This window comes from Ambystoma mexicanum, chromosome 8 (assembly GCF_040938575.1).
Source record: "Ambystoma mexicanum isolate Mex_15411 chromosome 8, UKY_AmexF1_1, whole genome shotgun sequence".
NCBI classification, from domain to species: Eukaryota; Metazoa; Chordata; class Amphibia; order Caudata; family Ambystomatidae; genus Ambystoma; species Ambystoma mexicanum.
The window spans coordinates 639,169,605-639,189,326 of NC_090929.1; the positions used below are offsets into that span (position 1 = coordinate 639,169,605).

The 19,722-nt window shown below is 46.7% G+C and overlaps 1 protein-coding gene across 1 annotated transcript in view; it reads right to left on the reverse strand.

Annotated features, from left to right (window-relative positions):
* LOC138472262 (ATP-dependent RNA helicase DDX19B) overlaps positions 1-19,722 on the reverse strand; it is an 857,647-nt gene that overhangs the window by 761,783 nt on the left and 76,142 nt on the right. Inside the window, exon 4 of the mRNA XM_069610370.1 lies at positions 19,068-19,115. Coding sequence (XP_069466471.1) covers positions 19,068-19,115 — 48 coding nt within the window. The remainder of the gene's footprint in view (positions 1-19,067; positions 19,116-19,722) is intronic.

The following is a 19,722-nucleotide window of genomic DNA, read 5'->3' on the forward strand; positions in this document are numbered from 1 at the left end:
GGTAGCGAGCTGAGCAGCCAAGCTCATCTCAAGAGGGACTAAGCAGTACAAGAGGTTACACAGAGGTCTTACAATCACAGTGGTTCAAATAGACACGTATTTATTACACAATCATGTAGAAAACATTCAATAGAAAAAGGCAACTTAATAGACAAACACTTCAATAACAAACCAATGAGTTTATGAAAAATTAGGCTCCCCTGAAATAGGAGCAAAATGGCACTTCAGTTACTTCCAATGGGAGTAAAAAGGCACAAGTTAAAAAAATTAGAGCAAATACTTTCTTAGGCAGTGCAAATAGTTTTAGTTCACTAGAGGACTTGATTCAGTTCAATAGGCCTAGGCCAAAGTCAATTGACTAGTGTCTTGGATAGGAAAGAGCAGTTGAAGTAAACGGTAAAGTCTTTGCAAAAGTTCTCAGAAGTAGTTTGTACGAAAAAGAATCATGTTGGGTCACAAGCGGATTAGGACTGCAAGTTGGGAAAGTTCCCCGAACTTTCACTACGAGAGAGGCGTCTCTCAATCAGGTTCAATGCAGCTGAAGATGCTGGTTCCTGGCAGTTCCTGCAGATCCCACTGTTCCTGAGCCTCGGTCGTAGGGACAAGAGGGAGTTCGTCAGGGGACTCCTGCATGGGATCGTCGGAAAAAGCAGACAAAATGGAGTCACTTCAGTTCGAGCAGCTGTAATGCAAGCACACCAGCTGGTTTCCTTCCCCCTGGTTAATCCTAACTAGCCCCAAGAATGGTATCCAGATGGCTTACGAGTTGATTGGTCCCACCAACTCAAGGAAGAAGTCGTCCTTGAAGGTTTCCCCGTCGAGATGAACTTGGCAATTTGGACCTTACACGGGCAAACCAGCGGTCCAGGAGTTGCAGCAGCAGTCCTCTTCCAGCTCGTCTTCGGTTGCTTCATTCCAGTGGTCGACTGCCTTCTAAGCCAAGAGACCCTCCTTTTAAACAGTTTTTGCCCATTCATTCCAGCCTATCTGCCACGCACCCAGCAGGGTGGCTGGCTGACTGACTGTCCGGCAAGGACAATCACGCTAGAGTGCATTTGGGTCTCCTAGGAGACTAAGCACAGGGAGCTTTGGGCACCTCCCTCACTTCCTGCCCACCCAGACACTCGGCACCAGAGGAAGTCTTCAGTCCTGAAGCCCACCAATGGCATAGAAACAAAGGGACCAAACCTGGTTTGACGCACAGACACAAACACTAGAAGGACCTTTCCAAAAAGAAATGGCGAAAAAAGAAGACCGGGACCCTTTTTAAACAAAAGGGCTTAAGGCGCCATCTTGAAAAACATGGCTCCCGCGATTTTTAGCTACAGGTGTTCATGGACGGGAAAAATAATGGTAGTTCAATGTAAAACCAATGCCACCAGCCATTTCGATAGAAAAGGCTAGCATTGGACTGCTACATGAGTTTCTAGACACGGGATACTAGGTAGCCCCTCCAACACTCTATAGGAAGAGAAGTGTGTGCTGGGTCTAGGAATTTAAAAAGACTAGTAAAGTAAATTTAACCTTACATTCTCTGGGAAGCAGTAGTTCATCCCAGAGAAGGTACATCCCTGTGTGACTGCACGGAGGGTGCAGTGTAACACATGAAGATGCCTATTGATTGATCTTAAAACTCCAAAGAACACAAGAGTAAAACATACATCAAAATACACGAAAGAGTGAGGAAGAAAGGCTCACTCTTTCCAGATAAGTCCTCAAATTCATCAAAGTTGCTGGGGGTCTAAGGTGAAGGGAATTAGCACATATTTGAGAATTCTTCTCAACAGGAAGGTGTTATTTGCGCAGGTCAGGCAACAACTATCTAGGGATACATTTTGGGGAAAAACTGGAAAAATGACAGATAAAATAAAGTTATGGGGTGGACATGGTTGGCCCGGTAAGGCAATGGCTTCTGAATTTTGAGAAAAGCAATGCCCCGCTACATTTCCCTCCCTCCCCCCCTGCCCCTCTTTCCCCCCTAACTCTTCCAGTTAGGAAATCACACATTTTTCGTAATGTTTCACAAAACAAGTAACACTACAAGCCAAAAACGGAGCCATTGTACATAGGCCACAGATGTACTTCGCATGTGAGGGGGTGAGGGGATGGTGTGGGGGTGAGGGGGGGGGGTCATAGCCCTGGCCTTGGGCAGCTGTCTCCCATGTGGGTTGCACTAGCAATCTGCCCCGTGGGAGAGCTACATGAGCCCCTGCCCCCCCTGCCATTTTGGTTGGGGTGGAGGGAGAAGAGGGCCAACCACCCTTTTCATTACAAACATCTGTGTTGGTTTAGTGTCTCCCCCCCACCTCCAACTCACTCATGTATATTTTTATAATGTTCCTTCCGTTGGGGCAGATGGGCACATTAGTGTGCCTAACTGCCCCCAGGGTGGGGAAAACGTAGTGCCCCATGCATTGTGGGCCATTTCAGTGTTTTCTGGTGGACCTCTACCCCCCCACCCCAAATGGATGGGGGCATCTCATACTCCTTTCCTAGGGGCAGATTGCACTCGCAAGTGCAATCTGCCCCCAGGGAGGGCTACAGGAGATGCCCCCCATCCATTTGGGGTGGGGGGGAACCCCCTTTCCACTTGAAACATCCATGGTGATTTAGTGGCAGCCCCCACCCAAAATACAATTTTTTGTTGTTGCCCTTTTCCTAGGGGCAGATGGGATCATTAGTGTGCCCATCTGCCCCCACCAAGGTAGGGAAAACCTACTGCCCTAGGCTTTGGGGGGGACCTGTGGCAAGATTTCTGGTGGCCCCCTCTCCCACCCCAATTAGATGGGGCATCTCATGTACCCCCTTCCTAGGGGCAGAAATCTGATCTGCCCCCCCAGGGAAGGCTACATAAGGTGCCCCTCCCTCCACTTAGGGTGGGGGCCATGCCCCTTTCATTGTAATAAAGATCCTGGTGGTCTAGTGGACCCCCACCCAAATATTTTTTGGGGCCTCTACTCTAGGGGCAGATCAACCATACATAAAAGTCCCCTCTCCCCCATCACTTCACAAACAAACAAATCCATAGTGGCATTGCTGGGCACAAATGGAGCGCTCAGCACAAAAACAATTTTTTACAAAATTTAAAAAAAAATTAAAAAGGCAAGAGCCTCCCCTTTCCAACGACATCTCCCTCGAGCTGAATGGCTGCTAGAGTGAAAATTACTTTCAGTTTCATGTCAGCACGCATTATGTGTGCAGACGGGAAATTGAAAGAAATCCAAACCCCGGCCTGTGAGGAGGAACCTCCCCCTCACATAGCCCAGGGGAATTCATTTTTGTGCGATCCCCTTGCAGGGAATCCCACAAAATGAAGTGCCAAAAAGGACTAACTATTTCGTCCCTGGCAACAGAAACGTAATGCCAAGGACGAGATAGCTTGAGAAATAGGTTTCTTGTATGAATGGTTGAGGGTGTGTGAAATTTGCTAGGACAGTTTTTCTTAAGTCCAACTAAGGGCTTAGTAAAACCATTCAACTGAGGCAGTACAAGACTCCACTCATAAGAATGTACCACCAGAGTACACAGTAGCACAGACAGAGCAGCCAGGCTTACCTTAGGAGGGATAAAGGGTTGTAGAATCAGTACAAATGAAATTGTAATACAAGTTGGCAAAAGAAACACTATGCTTGTAAAAAGAAAGTATTTATTTAAATACAGGTAGGCCCAGATAAGTCTAAGGGGTAAGTAAGTTCTAACACGTTCTATGAAATCACAATATAAAAAACACACTATAATTGAAGTCTCACAGACCTTATGTGAAATAACTAACAGTTCTAGGAAAGTCAAAACCTTTTCATACACATTCAGTACAGGTCACACCTATTCTTGGGGAGTAAAAATCAATGGTTACTTTCACAATTACATTCAGTAATGCAAGGGCAGTAGACCCTACCAGTTATACACTGACTTAGTACAAATCACTTAATCAGTCAACTGGACAATATACGTTTGTGAATAGTGGAACACTTATTCCAGGTGCAGTAAAAACCTAGAACTACTTTTGTGATAAAACAGTTATACTAGGCGAGTAAAGTCCAAAGATGTAATATTCAATTACAGGTGCTTTTGAAAATCAGTGAACTACATATATAGAGATAAGCAGTAACTCTTCTAACTTATTTTTGGGAAGGCACACTGCTAAACACAAGGCAAGTAAAAACCACATACTTTAACCTCACAATGAAGGGGAAAGTGAAACCCAATGTTCCACTTTACTGAAGGACTTATTCTAGGTAATGTAGACTTATTCTGGACAGGCTAACAGCAAGTCAGGGAAAGCAAGACACAGTTGGGGACACTCCTACAATTGCCCTGCAGGAATAATCTGGTAAAGCCAACACTTTTTGGGAAGAGGCACAACCTAATCACAGGAGACTAAAATACCTTCACATCTACTTTCTATTAGACTGGGAAAACAGTTGCCAAGGAAGAAAATATGTTAACCATACTTTTAATAGTGCATCACACATCCAAGGTAAGTAAGAACGTTTGTAACGGTTAACTTAGAATTACAGTTACCATCCAACTCTTCACAAGTAACTTTTAAAAAAAAAATTCTAGGCTAAGGTCCCAATCCCTTGAAAGTCTTTCCCTTATTCTTGGAGCATGAGTGTTCTCAGTGGCAGAAGGGGAGCGGGCACGGGGGGGGGGGGGGGCGTAAATCACAGGCAGTGCCAGGATAGGTTCTTTAGTAGCAAAAGTCAGGAGTTCCTTAGGAAAACAGGGCAAACAGGGGAGTACTTTACTTCTAGGGTTAGAAGGGGGTCCAGGGGCTTCACAGAAGACACCCTAGCATGATTCTAGCAGTGGTACTGGGTGCACTGGATGAGAGGCCTCCCCATCACAGAAGACACCCCACAGCTACACAGAAATACAGATTTAAGGTAAATACACACCCAAGCCACCACGGTGCCTCAGCGAAGAACATTTTGCAGCAGGAGGACTGCAGGATCTGCAGCCAAATACCCAGTCAGTGGATTCCTTGTCATTGTGACTGAAAACAAGACCTTGGAAGAAACTTTTCAGCAGGGAAATCGAAGGCTCTAGGCAAGGTTTCCCTCGCGACTGAATGTGGTTCTGCCGATTTGGTGCCTTTTCAAGGAACACAGAAGGAAACAGAAAATCACGGTCGAATTCTCATCATTACAAAGGTCCAGCACTCTGCTGAGGGGACTTTTTGGACTATTTGTGTCTCGAGCTCCACCACGATGCCCACGAGGTTTCGAGATTTGGAAGACTGTGCACCGCACAATGGCTCAAGGTCCCAGGGTATTGGTGTATTGCAGCAACGCAAGGTTGCAGCAACACATGAAATGGCTCAAAATGCAGGTCTACCTGAGTCTAGTGGGTCTCACCAGGCTCTGGGTCGTCGTTTTCAGAGTCCCCAGGTCGATTGGAAGGAAGGGCTACAGCAGGCTCCGGTTACACAGCAGGCTCTCCGGGCGCTGGAAATCATTTGACACTTTTCCTTCATCCTCTTCAATTTCAGTTCCAGTGGTCGACTTTTCTTCAGTTTCCATGTTCACAGTATTTATCAGGAACTACAGCACAAACTCTGCATGCTCTACCCACATTTTAGAAGGGGCGGTCTGGTTGTCCTATCAGGGCAGCCACCCCCCCCCCCCCCCCCCCACCACAACTACCCCCGCCAACTGGGATTTGTCCCCATTCAGGCAAGGCGTAAGACAAGTGGCTGTGGAGTTTTTGACTCCTCCCTCGCTTCCTGCCCTCACAGAGAGACTGGAGCCTGTGCGGGGAGTCCAGGAGACTCCTGATGAAGATAACAAATAAATACATTTTTCACAAAGTAATTTCCCACCTTGGATGTCAGGGGAAGGACCAAGAAACACTAAAAGCGAAAAAAAAAGACAGGGGCCATTTTGGTAAAATGAGCACCTTTAGGTGCCTGTACTGCAACTGACCACATCCTGCGGTAAAGGTACACCAAATTAAATCAAGGTATCACTGCCACCAGCCATTGAAGGTAAGCTTGTCCCTGTAACATAAGTGTTACAGTTTTAATGTGAAAGGAGATACATTGCATCTCCCCAGCACTCCACATAAGGTGGGGTGTGCTGGCTTCACAGAATAAAATGTAAAAGGGATCCAAAGATCCTTTCTACCCTTGGGAACTGTAGTTCACCCAAGGTTAGCAAACAAAATTTAAGGGGAGCCCCTAGGGCAACCCAGCAAAAGGCACTTATTGTCAATAAGTTCTTAAAGAGGATAACTTTAAAAAGGCACTATGGAGAGTCAAAATATTACACCCAAAAAAAAAAAAAAGTGGAAAAAGGTTCCCACTCACTGAGGTATTGAGCAAAAATATCCCACTAATAAAGCAAAATGTTCTGGAGTTGACCCAGGTCAGGAAGATTTACCAGTTCTGTAAATATCTTACCTAACATAATTGAACATATGGGAGTAAAACCCATTTTGTTTTTTGTACCACAATTTGTACGAGCACCCCGCACACGTTCCCCACAGCATAACAACGAAGGTGACTACCACACACTTGTGAATGCACAATCACATATGGAACCACAATGCATCTGGTCTGTGTTGCAGTGCTGCTACTCAACCGACACGCAAGAGCAATCTCACCCTGGGCACCACACAGGAATGCCAAGTGAGTCCAATTGAAAACATCCACAAAACCATTGTAGATAAGCAGGTGAAGTCACAACCATGAACATCTCCGAGATAGCGACCCCTGAATGGCCATTCACATGCCTGGCCAAACGTTGACAAATTTGCCAAGTAGCAAAAGCGACACCAGCTATATAGACAGCCACAACCCATCACCCAACAATATAGCACGTTAACAGGCAGATAGGACGGGAGCCTCATCCTGAAGTAAGGGATTCACCAATGTGGCAATGAGACAGGGGTTGGTGCAGAAAGGCAAATTCCCCATAAAACAAATGGCGCATTTGCAAAGCACACACTGTGCACATGAAGACAACAAAAGGTGAAATGGAACCATGACCGTACTTGTTCAGCACAAGTGTCACACACATCCATAAATATAGTCTTTGATACAACATCAAGTGCATGCAAATTCAACCTACCACAGAACACCTTACTCATTTACACAGGCTTCATGTATAGGTCAGCCCATGCATGTCCCCAAAGAAGATGGTTGTATACCACCAATATTGCAATGAGATAGCATGTACCTGTTGCATACATACATGAGCATAGAGCTTTGTGAATTGATGTGCAACCCTTGCACATCCACTGAACCAACCTAGGCCTAATGTACACGTCGTATCCCTGCAGGTGATTCCGGATACCTGCAGTCCACATGGCTCATGACCCCTGTGCGTAATCCACAAACTCCAGCAGAGCCGACATACAACATTGCCCATAGGAGCACACGCAACCGTGTGGAAATAGCATTTCGATTGCTGAAGGAACGTTTCTGGTGCCTAGACCGTACGATAGGGGCACTGATGTATGCACCAGAGAAAGTGGGGGTGGGAAATTGTACTCCGTGCCAGGCTGCAAAACATCTGCTGCTGCAAGCATGTGCCACTGCCCCCGGATGCTGATGGCCAACCACCTGGGGATGGAGTGACGATGAGCATGTGCCCGTAGCCAGAGCCGATGGGTTGAGGGAGGGGAGGTTGGCCAGACAGTCATTGATTGAAAATTATTTTTGATCTGGTGGATGGGTACATGTCACAAACATCACTTGTAACACATTCATGAATGTCCAATCTTTCTATCCAGTATATGAACAGGATTACATTTTGAGTGGAATAAAATCCCCCTCCCACCACCAACTCCTCAGCACACATTCCCCGTGCCCCCACAACACCCCCAACACAGTGCATGTGGGTCCATGTGGCCGGCCCTCTGTCCAACAGTGCTTGGTCCTTCTATGAAGGACGTTGACGCTTCCCATGCGAACCCTGCAGGGATCTCTCAGCGGGGGTTGTCGGGAGGGTGGGGGGGTGGGTGGAACTGATGCGGACAACTGCAGCTGCTGGCGGAAGAGATTATTGGCCTTCCGCATCGGCTCTGCATGAGCAGATTGGACCTCACAGACCCCCTGTCCAAATCCAGTGAGGGCCACAGTACACCCCTTAATGACTCTACAGGTGCAGGCAGTGTCCCACGCCATGGTCTTGGCTGTCCCCCGAATACCACTGCTTATTGCCCATGTGGCAGTTTTGCGTGACCGCAATGTCCTCAATTCACTTTGGACGTGCCTCAATGACGTCCAGGCGTCCCATTACTGCTGCCCCCATAACTCTGGGACTGTCGCGCGTATTGGCCTGGCAGCTCTACACGGGGTGGTAGGGGAGGGTAAGACGTGGTGGCCTATCGGGTGGGGCTGCTGCGGATGGATGGGGCTTTCAGGTGAGCCATATTGGGGGGGAGGGGGTGTTTCCTCTCATCGGGCAATGGTATATGCACACGATGTTGGCGTGCTGGGACATGGGGAGTGTGGCTTTCTACATCCACTTGCTCTGGGGTCCCTTGGGGTGTGGCCATTTGTTGATTGGGACTGAAGGATGACATCGGTGCACCATAGTGATCATCCCTTGATGTGTGGCGTCCTCTGTTGATTCCACTGGTGGCTACATTGACATCCTGCAACCCCCTGATGTCAGACTGGGTGTGGCATCTTCAGATGTCTGATGTGAATGCACAGCTTGCATACCGCTGTAACTGAGGGGGAGGCAGGGCTAGGATACACACATCAGGTTGCTGTGGCCAGGCCATGGATCTGTGTGCCTTGGTGCTTACATTAATACATTGGAGGTAGTTTAGACTACTCTGGATACCTGGGGCGTTAGGGTGCACTGGTACAAGGGCCCACTCATGGGTGGCTGCGGTACATCACCCACAATGCCTGGTTGTCAGACATTCACACCGTATAGAGACAGGTGGACACACACACACACACACACACACAGGGGCTGGGTGGTGACTCACCTGCAACCTCCTGGGTGCCAGTGCCTGCCTCGGCTCCTCCCACTCCCTCAATCAATATGGGTACGATTAGGTGGTGATCTGCTCCTCCCACAGTGAGCCCCGGTGGTGGCCCTCCAGTCCCCATGGACTCACCTGTGCTGGGCCAGGAACTCTCCCCCCCCTCCCCCAAAATACAGACCCGCAAGTCATTGAAACGCTTGTGGTATTCCTCCCCATCCCTGGGCACAAGGGCCACCGCTGTCACCTTCTGGCTCAAAGATTCAGATCTGCGTGCGCCGCTGTGTGCTGGTCTTCCTCTGCTGTGGGCCATACAGCTCATCCTGATGGACTATTACCTCCTCCACCAGTATGGTTAATTCAGACTCTGAAAACTTGGGTTTTCTGACCCTGTTCAAGGCAGACTTGCCCCTTACACGCTCCTGGTACATTTTGCGGCGTTTTCAGCAGTGGATGGCTTCCAGGGACTGCGATTTTCGGCAGATTATGATTTCCAAAATGGCCACAGATTGGTGCGGCGCTATTAGCACGGGACGCTGACGGTAACGCAATGTGTGCTGGGTTTTCTGGCTTGCAGCCACTGTTACCACTGGCGCTATTTGCTAGTGCATGCCACGGCCGCTTGCACGCCAATTTGTGATGTGGCATTTGCGCCACATATCGCAGCGTTAACGAAAATACTGCCAGGACACCGCCCAACTCGTGATGAGACCTATACTCTTGTGAGGGGACTCGAGCCCTGGTCGTCCTGCTTCTGGAGGGTCCTTAGGAGACTCCTGGAGCTTCTGGCCGGATTGCAGACGAAGCCCGCCAAAGGCAAAACAAACAAAGGGCTCAACTCGGCCTCGATGCAGAGTAAAACCCAAGAAAGACCACAAACAGAAAATGGCTAAAAAAGAAGACTGGCAGCATTTTGACAAAATGGTCACCCATGGGTGCTATACTGCAGCTGAGGATTCAGCCTGGGGTAGAAAAGCACAACATTAGGAAATTTAAACCACTGCACTAGCCATTTTAAGTAGTGAGGGTAACATAAATGTTACATGAGAGTAGGATAGGGGGCTACTAGGTAACCCCCCCAGGACTCCACATAAGCTGGTGTGGGCTGGACCCACAAAGAGAAAAAGATAAGTAAAGTCAATTTCGCTTTACTCTTCTTGGAAACAGTTCACACAAGAAAAGGCATTTAAACCGTATGAGAAATCTAAAGGATTTCTCAGTGACACTGCACTGAAGGTGCCATGCGCCACCATACAAAAAGTAGATGCCTATGGAGTTTGACAGACTAAAAACAGGAAACCTAATCCAAATCAGGTCAAAAAAACATGAGTGATAAAAGGGTCCCACAGACTCCAGGTTAAAGTCAAGTCCTAAAGTCCAGCAAAAGAGCTGGGGGTCTCCAAGGTTGAAGGGAATTAGCACAGAAATGAGAGATCTCCCCCTTCATCTGCATTAACCATCTCAAGGGTTGGTGGTCTGTCTGAATAATGAAAGTAGAACCATACAAGTATGGCCTAAACGTCTGCAGAGACCACACAATGGTAAGCTATTCACGTTCTATGGTTGCCCACCTTCTCACAGTACTTCAATTTCCTGCTGATGAAGCAGATCGGGTGTTCCCTGCCTCTCATCCAGTTGGCTCAAAACGGCACCTAGCCTGGTGTTAGAAGCATCTGTTTGTACAATTAAGGATTGGTTGTAGTCCGGAGCTCTCAAGACTATAGCTTGACAAGGGCTTTTTTCAGTCCTTCGAAAGCCTTAGTGCACCTTACTCCACCCGACTTCTTGGGAAATTTGGCTGAGGAGATCACATTCAAGGGAGAAGCTATTGCCCCCATAGTTCTCTAGAAGTTCCTGTAAAACCAAGTGCACCTAGGAAGACTCATTTGGGTCGGATTAGTAGGGGTGGCCCAGTCTTTTACAGCTTGTACTATGCTAGACAATGGCCTTATTTCACCTCCATGTCAAAGGTAGACTACTTCAGTCTAACCAATGTGACATTTACTAGCCTTTATGGTCAGATGGGCCTGTTCCAGCCTGCAAACATATCCTAGGTGGTAGAGGTGCTGTTCCCAACTGGGGCAGCATGCTGCAATGTCATACAAGTATGTCATACAGAAGTCCTCTAACCCATTCTGGACTTGAATCACCATCCTCTGAAACGTAGCAGGTGCATTTTTGAGTCCAAACCCTTAAACTGGTATAGGCCTCCTGGGGTGGAAAATGCAGTTTTCTGCTTGGCATGGTCTGTCAGAGCTATTTGCCAATAGCCTGAGGTCAGATCAAGTGTACGGAGGAATTTGGCCGAACCGCATTTGTCCACCAAATCATCTGTCCTGGGTAAAGGATGGCCATCAGTCGTGGTGACTGCATTAAGCGCTCTATAGTCCACACAGAATATCAACTCTTTGGTTCCCGCTTTTGGCACTAGTGCCACTGGACCATGGACTTCTAGATGGCTCTATAACCCCAAAATCAAGCATCTTCTCCAACTCTTACTTTATGTGGGTTCTGAAATGAAGTGACATTCTGTAGCCCCTGCTTTTGACAGGGAGACTGACACCAGTGAGAATATCATGCTGGCCCCAAGGGGTCAACCTTGGAGTCTGAAAACATGGAGGCAAACTGCAACAGGAGTAGTGAAAGGCTCTGTTGATTCAGACAATACTGAAGAGAGTTTCACTCCTTCAGTTGTCTCATCTGAAGGTTGTCCCCCAAGGAGATTAGGGAGAGACTCACTCTCCTCCTCTAGATCAGAGGCTAGAAGCAAAGCTCCTAGTTCTGGTCTGGAAACAAAGGTTTTCCGACGGTTAGTGTAGTAGACTCTAGGAGCTTCCTTGGGGTTGCCCAAGTCCAATAAATAATTGACCTCTCAAAGTTACCCACAACCTTGAAGGGTCCAATCCATTTGTCCTGTGAGGCCCTCTGCCTTGTAGGTACCATAACCAAGACAAGCTGGTCTGGAGTATATTCTCCACCATGTTGGCCTTCAGGTCATGCCAATGTTTTACTAGAGCCTGACCCGCTTCCAGGTTTTCTGAAGCTTCCGTCATCAGTGCCATCCTCTTCCTGAGGCCTAGCACATAGTCAGTGACTCACTGGACGTAGAGAAGGAGCACTCTCCAACCCTTCCTTGATCACGGCCAAAGGGCCTCTGACTAGATGACCATAAAGAGGTTCAATGAGGCCGAACCCAATCCCTGCTTGAGGGACTTCTACTGCCATGCCTTCTCTTTGCATAGAGAAGGTCCCACTTTCTTGTAAGGGGTTCCTCTAAAGCATCCATCAACCTCTTCATAGTATGGTTAAAACTCTTCACCAACCCAATGGTTTGGGGATGGTATGCTGTTGAGAACTTGCAAGTCAATCCACAGTTCTTCCACATGGTGTGCATGTAGTGGGGCAAAGTTTGATCCCCTGTCAGAGGACTTCCATAGGAAAACCTACCCTGTTAAGATAGCAAGGAGGGCCTTGGCCACTGCCTGAGCAGTAACAGTCCTCATAGGTATGGCCTCAGGATGCCTGGTAGAACCACAAAAAAAGAGAAAATCTAATCGGTTGCCGGAGGAAGTTGGAGGGTCTAGGGTACCAACCATGTCAATCCCTACCCTCTCAAAAGAGACTCCCACCACAGGGAGGTGCACTAAAGATGCCACATTCTTGGATCCACTCTTGCCAGACGTCCGAGTAGTGACAGCTCCTACAGAATGTATCTACATGAAGTACAGCGATAGCCTCTTTTGTCCTCTTGAAACGCAAGTGGCCAGCCAAAGGAATCTCATGTGCCAACTGTAGGAACTGTTGTCTCACCTGCTGGGGCACTACCAGTCTCCTGTAGTCCCCTGCAGTAGGTTCACTGTGGAGGAGCCCATCCTCCCAGAAGATCCTATGCTTCCCTGGCTCTTGCCCTTCCAGCTGGGAAGCTGTCTGCTGGCGCAAACCTTCTAGAGAGTTGAAATGGATTTGTAGAATCTGGCCTGCTAGTCAGATTTTAGGAGCCCATCCTAGTTCTAGTGAATAGGGTAACTTGGGAGAGGCTAGCCAAAACCCAAACAAGGTAGAGGTGTGCCATCAAGGCAATTCTCAGGAGGGCAGGAGTGCGGTCCACAGTGAAGCACACAATTCAATTTTGACAGGCAAGTACACAAATACTAGATTTATTATAAAGTCCCAAAACACAGAAATTAAACAAGCGGTTGGTAGGTAACACATATACAGACACCCTAGGTTCTTATGAATGCATTCAATAATTTATCAAAAATTTGTTAAGTGATGCATTCAAATGGAAATGAGTCCAAAGAAATGTGCCACCACTTTCGAAGTCGAATCCCTATGGAGTGGGGCCTTGTGCCCAAAAGTCAAAGCTTCTTTTCAGAAAATGTCTTAAGTAGGTAAGGTTCTTGTGTTGGTGAATGTCCCAAAAAAAAGGTAAGCAACAAACTCACTGTTAGGTAAAATTATGTTTCGATCTTTCAACTACAGCTGCCTTTAAACGCAATTATCAAAAATCAATGGAATGGAGGGGGACAAATGCTATGCGTTTATTTACAACCCCATCCCCCCCGAATCGGATTTTCCCAGATGACTAGGTAGGTCGACTGGGTCGCTGGAGAGTGCAACCATTGACTATGAATAAATGCAGAAGGCACTGTTGCAGATCAACTTCAAGACACTTTCACCAGACTGGGGAAAGCAGAGTTCCAACAGCCAGTGCAAACAGGCAAGGGCAAGCATCCTTCCAGTCGGAGTTGAAGACGCCCTTCCAGAGCAGAATCGGTGAAGGTACTAGCGAGGTAGCCCACTGGAGAGCTTGTCATTCGACCAAGTGGACCAGGGACACTTACGAAGGCTCAGGATGGCGGGTTCCTTGAGAATGCAGCGAGACTGGTAGTCCAACAGGGCTTTACTGGGCCAAACGCAGGAAGGGATGCGGGGCCTCTTCAAAGTCATCCACAGATCTTCAGTCGGCTGCTCTGCTACCCAGAATACTTGGCGGCTCCAACGCGGATCTGAAGAAATGGCTGCAAAAGTCCTCTTATCCATGATTCTGCCTGAAAGCAAGTCCAAGCCCACCAATGGTACTGATCTGCACCATTCTAACAACTAGCAGTGGTCCAATCAGGGACCACTGGGGGTTTCACTCATGCCACACACCAAGATCAGGCACCACAGATGTGGAATGGGACCAGACACTCGCCACATCCACCCACCCTCCTGGCACACAAAGGCATAACTAGCCTGCAAACGTTTGTTCTTTGTCCATATTGTTGTTTGGCCTTCTCTTCCTGCCTTGCAAGGTCGGAAAACCCCATAGAAGGTCATGCACTTGCCCAAGAAAGCTGCTGCTTTTGCCATAGCTAGTGCTGTGTGTGGCCTAGGAGTGGGTGGTCTGTGTGGCCCCACTCCACATCTGTAGTGCCAGAGACTATGGGCGTGAGGCATGAGTGAAACAAATTGTTATCCCCGATTAGACAACTACTGGCTGCTTGAAAGGCGCAGGTGGGCTTGGACTTCCTTCCAGGCTGGATTTTGGATAAGAGGACTCCTGCAGCCATTTCTTCGGATCAGCATTGGAGCCAAGAATCCCTCATAGAAGAACAGACTGAAGATTCGAAGAAGGCTCCTGAAGAGATCCATTTGTGTGTTTTATGTAGGTGGAAGGGCTCATATCAGTCTACACAAAGGTCTTTGTTTAAAGTCCTGAAGAAGGTCGAGAATTCGAGGGCCACACTAGTAGTGCCTGTAAAAAGACCGAAACACATGTAGACAAGAAGAACCTGTTCAAAAGAGATTGACCAGTGAATAACATGTGTATCTATGTTAGGGTTGAAGACAAATTTACTACAAACATTTTAACAGTGTCTGAACTGTATGCGGTCACCGATTAAGTGAAAAGCTTGTTTTGCCAAAGTATATAAGATGGGAATAGAAGACCTGCAAGTAGTAGGTTTGTGAGTTGCACTTTGAATGTGATTAGATGATTGGTGATTAATGGTTAATAGAAATTGGTAAATGAATTTGGAGAATTGTTTTAAACAGTTGTTTGTATGAATTTGAATAAAGATTATTTAGAATAAATGGAGTAGAGATTCTCTCGTCATCTTATACCCGATGGTTCAAACCCCATATAGTCTCCTGGAGAGATCTGGCATCCCTCCCTGCCCCTAGTCCGGTGAAGCCCTGTTGCACAACTTTATCCGTGAAGGCCCTGTAAGGTACTGCAACCCTTGGACTGGTGGGCCTAACCAGTCTCAACGTGTTGAAGGATCTAGCTGCCCTGAGCCTTTGGATGTGTCCCTGGACCAGGCTACCCCACCAGAACCATTGCTGTTTGGTAGTCACCAGCTTGTGGTAGAAGCCCCTTTCCTGCTGAAGTGTGGCCTCCCAGCATCAAGGGATCCTGTCCTAAGAGGACTTCTGCAACCATGACTGGAAGGACGCCTGTCTTGTGTGCAGTGGTAGTCGCTGGAATTTGCATCCCTCCCACCTCCCTCCCCCCATCCTGTGATGTGTCCTGAAGAGGGCTGCAACATTGTTGGTTTCATTTCTCCACCAACAATAGTTTCACTCTACTACTGGACCACAGTGGAAGAAACCTTGTACCCACAGCCCCTGGGCACCTCTCACCTGCGGGAGATCCAACCTCCAGTCGGCTTAAGTCATCTGGAGAGGGGAAGAGAAAAAAAATAATCGGGGAGGGGGTGGTTTAAGTGAACGCAAATCCTTTGTCTAACCCCCGTCCTCCAGAGGATAACATCGAGAACAAGTCCCTTTGTATACAATCATTACACTGCCTTTCGGTCGTCGAACCTAGGTAGTACCATCTGAAATATAAGAACTCATTGTAAATACTGTAATAATGCAGCAGTAAGGAGATTGCCACAGGTGGTATGGTTTGGTCTAAAAAACTCATTTTAAAGAAAACCGGGTTGGAACAATACCCATCTTTCCCTAATGCTAACAGGGGTTCCCTAATTCGAAATAAACTAACGTAGCCGTCAGGATGTCAAATAGAAGTCCGTTTTGTCAAAAGCCCTAGATCAACCCTATACTATTATGGGAGGGGAAAAATGTTTCTTCAATAACTTAAGATTCCTTCTTATTTTTCAAAACAAAGTTGCAAAAAACAGCACAGGTTATCATGCCATTTTATTAATAGAGGGGCGCCTGCTACATTCTTTGTATTCCACTTGATTTTCACTTGCTGTCTAGTGATGGTCCATCTCGTATCCGTTCCACTGCAAATCAATAATCCACCAGTCTTGAGGGTAAAGTAATTGCTGCTTTCCTTGAACTGTTCTGGGTTTTCAAAGCCAAAGTTCCAAGACACACAGAATAAACTAAGTTACACAAAGATACATTTCGCTCGTCTTCAAAAGGAAATCCAAGACCTCACTCAAAACAGCCAATACCATAAGAACGATTAATTTCACTTGTTTTGTACTGGCCTTTAGTTTCAGTCCCTTGGTTCGCTTGTCTTGGGTTCTCTCGTTACCAAGTATGGCACTGTGAAGGTGGCCTTGTGTCATCTTCACCACCTGGTTTATTTTGAGACCCTTATTCCACTAGTTTTTCCGATACAGACTGCTTTACGGGATATTCCCAGTCTTCCCTGCTTGGTTTCCTCGCCTGCCTAGTATCCTGTGGTTGTCAGCCTAACCACTGGGACGAGGTAGAGGGGTGGCGATGACTGATGTCATTGTCCCGGTTGTGCCTCTGTGTTCTTTTTTGGATAATCAGGGTTCACTAGCCTGCCCAGTGTTACCTTGTACGTCCACTGTGCTTTGTTCAATGAGGGCCTAGTCAGTTACTTAATCATTACTCCCTATGGGACCTTACTTCTTCATTGCAGTATTGCATATGTAGGGTAAATCTCCAACAACCAGACAAAGACCAATTCTCGAAGGAAAAAGGCTTGGTGAACCCTTTTGTGAGAACAAGATCTTTATTTGCATACAAAAAAGGAAATGGTGACAGAAGTCCATTGCTGCATTGCTCTCTCTCCTTCAAATTGAACAGCACATTATAACTGCAAAAATCATCATCCGGGACGCACGTTATATATAGTGTTCTAGCCCCACCCTCATTGGCTACCACCTATATACATACTACCGATTACATATGAACCCTCAAGTTCATTGTCACATCCTCTTCGACTCCAGCTTCTCCACATGTGGGTTTCGGTCACTTCACATTGATTTGCTATTAGGCGATTGGTTGAAATCACTGCCCTGAGGCCTAGTAAATAATGTGCACCCGGCTGTGAAGATTAGCTCAGTGCATAACTTCAAGGTTAGTCTGGTCCTCGCAAATAAAGCAACTCTTTCCTCACCTCATCCCAGACACAGGTGGCCCCACCATACCTCCATGTCACAATCTTGGATGCATTTGCATCACCCTTTGGCTCTCCCTGGTACAAATCACATGCCCAGTTATCCTCCGTTTCCCCCTTATTGGCTACTCTTCCGGCAGCAAGAGGGGAGGGCGGGGGATGGTGAAGAAGAGGGCTTGGCTGGTTCTTCTGCAGGTCCCACTAATCAGTCCAATTTGTGAAGGATATAGGAGGTTTGCGCATGAGCATCTTGCAGTTCCAATAGGATGGCCATTATTCAGGGGGGGCGCTGTTGTCCAAAATATCTCAACTTGTGTTTTGGCTCAAGACCTCAGCCCTGGCTCCCATGAGTTTGTCCTTCACGACCGGCCGTAGCCCCACTCGTATTAGGCTGTTCACATTCCTAATTACGTGTGTGCGCAGGGCTCGAAATTGCCAGGAGCTGGGAGCCATTTAGCTCCTAGTTATAGCCAAGTGGAGCCTGTTAGTTTTAAAACCGGTACCAGGAGCTACACTTGACTCCTCAGGCAAGAGGTGCAAAACACATAGCAACGAGATTACCCATATAGTTTTGGGAATAGGTTTACAGGAGACTAAAGGACATGCCTAATGGACATCTAAAGCATGTTGTAAAATATGAAAATGGACAACAAGTTAAAGTTTGCACTTCTATTTGCTGTGCACGATTGACTGACTCGTGTGTGCTGTGTGTTGATATATGGGAACACTTCTAGGTTTCTGGTCATGGAGCAGGGACTTATGCCATGCACAGTGTGCGCACACGGTAACACTATAGGACTGTTGGTACTTTACCTTAAACCTATGTACCCAGTCTCAAGTATACACCAACAAGTACATTGGTTTTTCTGGAATTAGATGGGCAGAAGTTATGGGACCTTTATGACAGCCTATTTTTTATCATATAAAGCGTTACTACCCTCAATAAACAAAGAAGATACCCTTGGGTTCATTACACTGCCTAGTAACTTTGTTCAAAAACCAACACAAGAAACTTACCTGCTAAAGATACTTTCTGGGGAGCAGCATTGTGGCTCCTGTAACATTTGGGCACAATGCTCTGTTCTGCTTAGGGATTTGACTTTGGAAGTTGAGTAATATCACTTGCGACTGGTTTCCATCTTTAACGCACCACTTTACTTACCTACCGTGCTCCAAGCCATTGAAAGCATTTTAAGAATCTATGGTGAGCACATATATTTATTGATTATTGTGCAATAGTATCACCTGGTCATGTCATTTTTTGGTGTGTTTAAGGCCTCGAATTCAGATTGTATTTTTATACATTCCTGTCTCAATTGAATTGTCTGCTTCAATGTGTGTACATCGACCCTCGCACACCAAGAATAGCCTTGACTGCTCATCTCTGCGCTCCATGTTTACCTGGAGCGAGTTTTGGATAACCTCAAGAGTTTCCCTGTTCAATAAAACTATGGTGGTCTCCTAAAATGTGGCCTCCTAAAATATGTCCACCAGGACAGATTCTACAAATCCATCTTAATACTGCACAGCACTGGTACAAAATGTCTGCAAACACCTAATCCAAAACGGATTTGAACACCCTAAGAAATAATAATGACCATCACTAAAAGCACACCCCAGTACTTCCGGACTACACATTTTCTGCAAATATCCGTTTGTCTGCCTAGAATCTGGTGGGCTGTTAGGCAGCCAAGCCATCTGATGGACACCAATGTTTATGCATTGGCTAATGCTTCCAACATTATTCTTGGAGTCTGATTTAGTAGTGAAGGGTCCACCAAGTTAAACCCACCTTTCTCATCTTCAGTCTTCTCTGTGTTCTCCTCATTCTTATCAGCACCTGTAAAGAAATGAAGACTTCGTAAATAGCAGGGTAGAAAACAAACAGATCAGTAGTATATGTGCATGAATGGTCTGCATTCTTACTGAAGGGCTCCTGCCTCAGACTTACAAAAATAAATGGTCACTCATGCCAATAACTTTAGTATTCAGATTATTAACGCGACCATAATTATGCCTGAATGGCCATTTCTATTAAGTGGTTCTTGTCAATTTATGTCCCGAACTCCATGTAGCAGCCTTAACATGTATTGTGCAAAAGCTTGTTTGGTAAGCAAGGGAGTTTACTTACATTGTAACTTTCTAGACCCAGCACACACCATCTTCCAATTGGGTGCTGGAGAGATTACTTAGTATCCCCTTTGTCTAGTTTCTCATAACATTTTTATGTTACCCTTTCTACAATTAATGGCTGGTGGCAATGGTTTACCTTTTACTACCATTGTGTGTTTTTACCGTGTGCTCTAATTGCAGCCCCAGTAAAGCACCCATGGATGCCCATTTTGTCAAAATGGCACTGGTCTTTTTTTGGATACGTCCTTGAGATTTACTCTGCGCACCAAACCAGGTCTGGTCACTTCGTTAGTTTCGTCTTTGGCGTGTTTCAC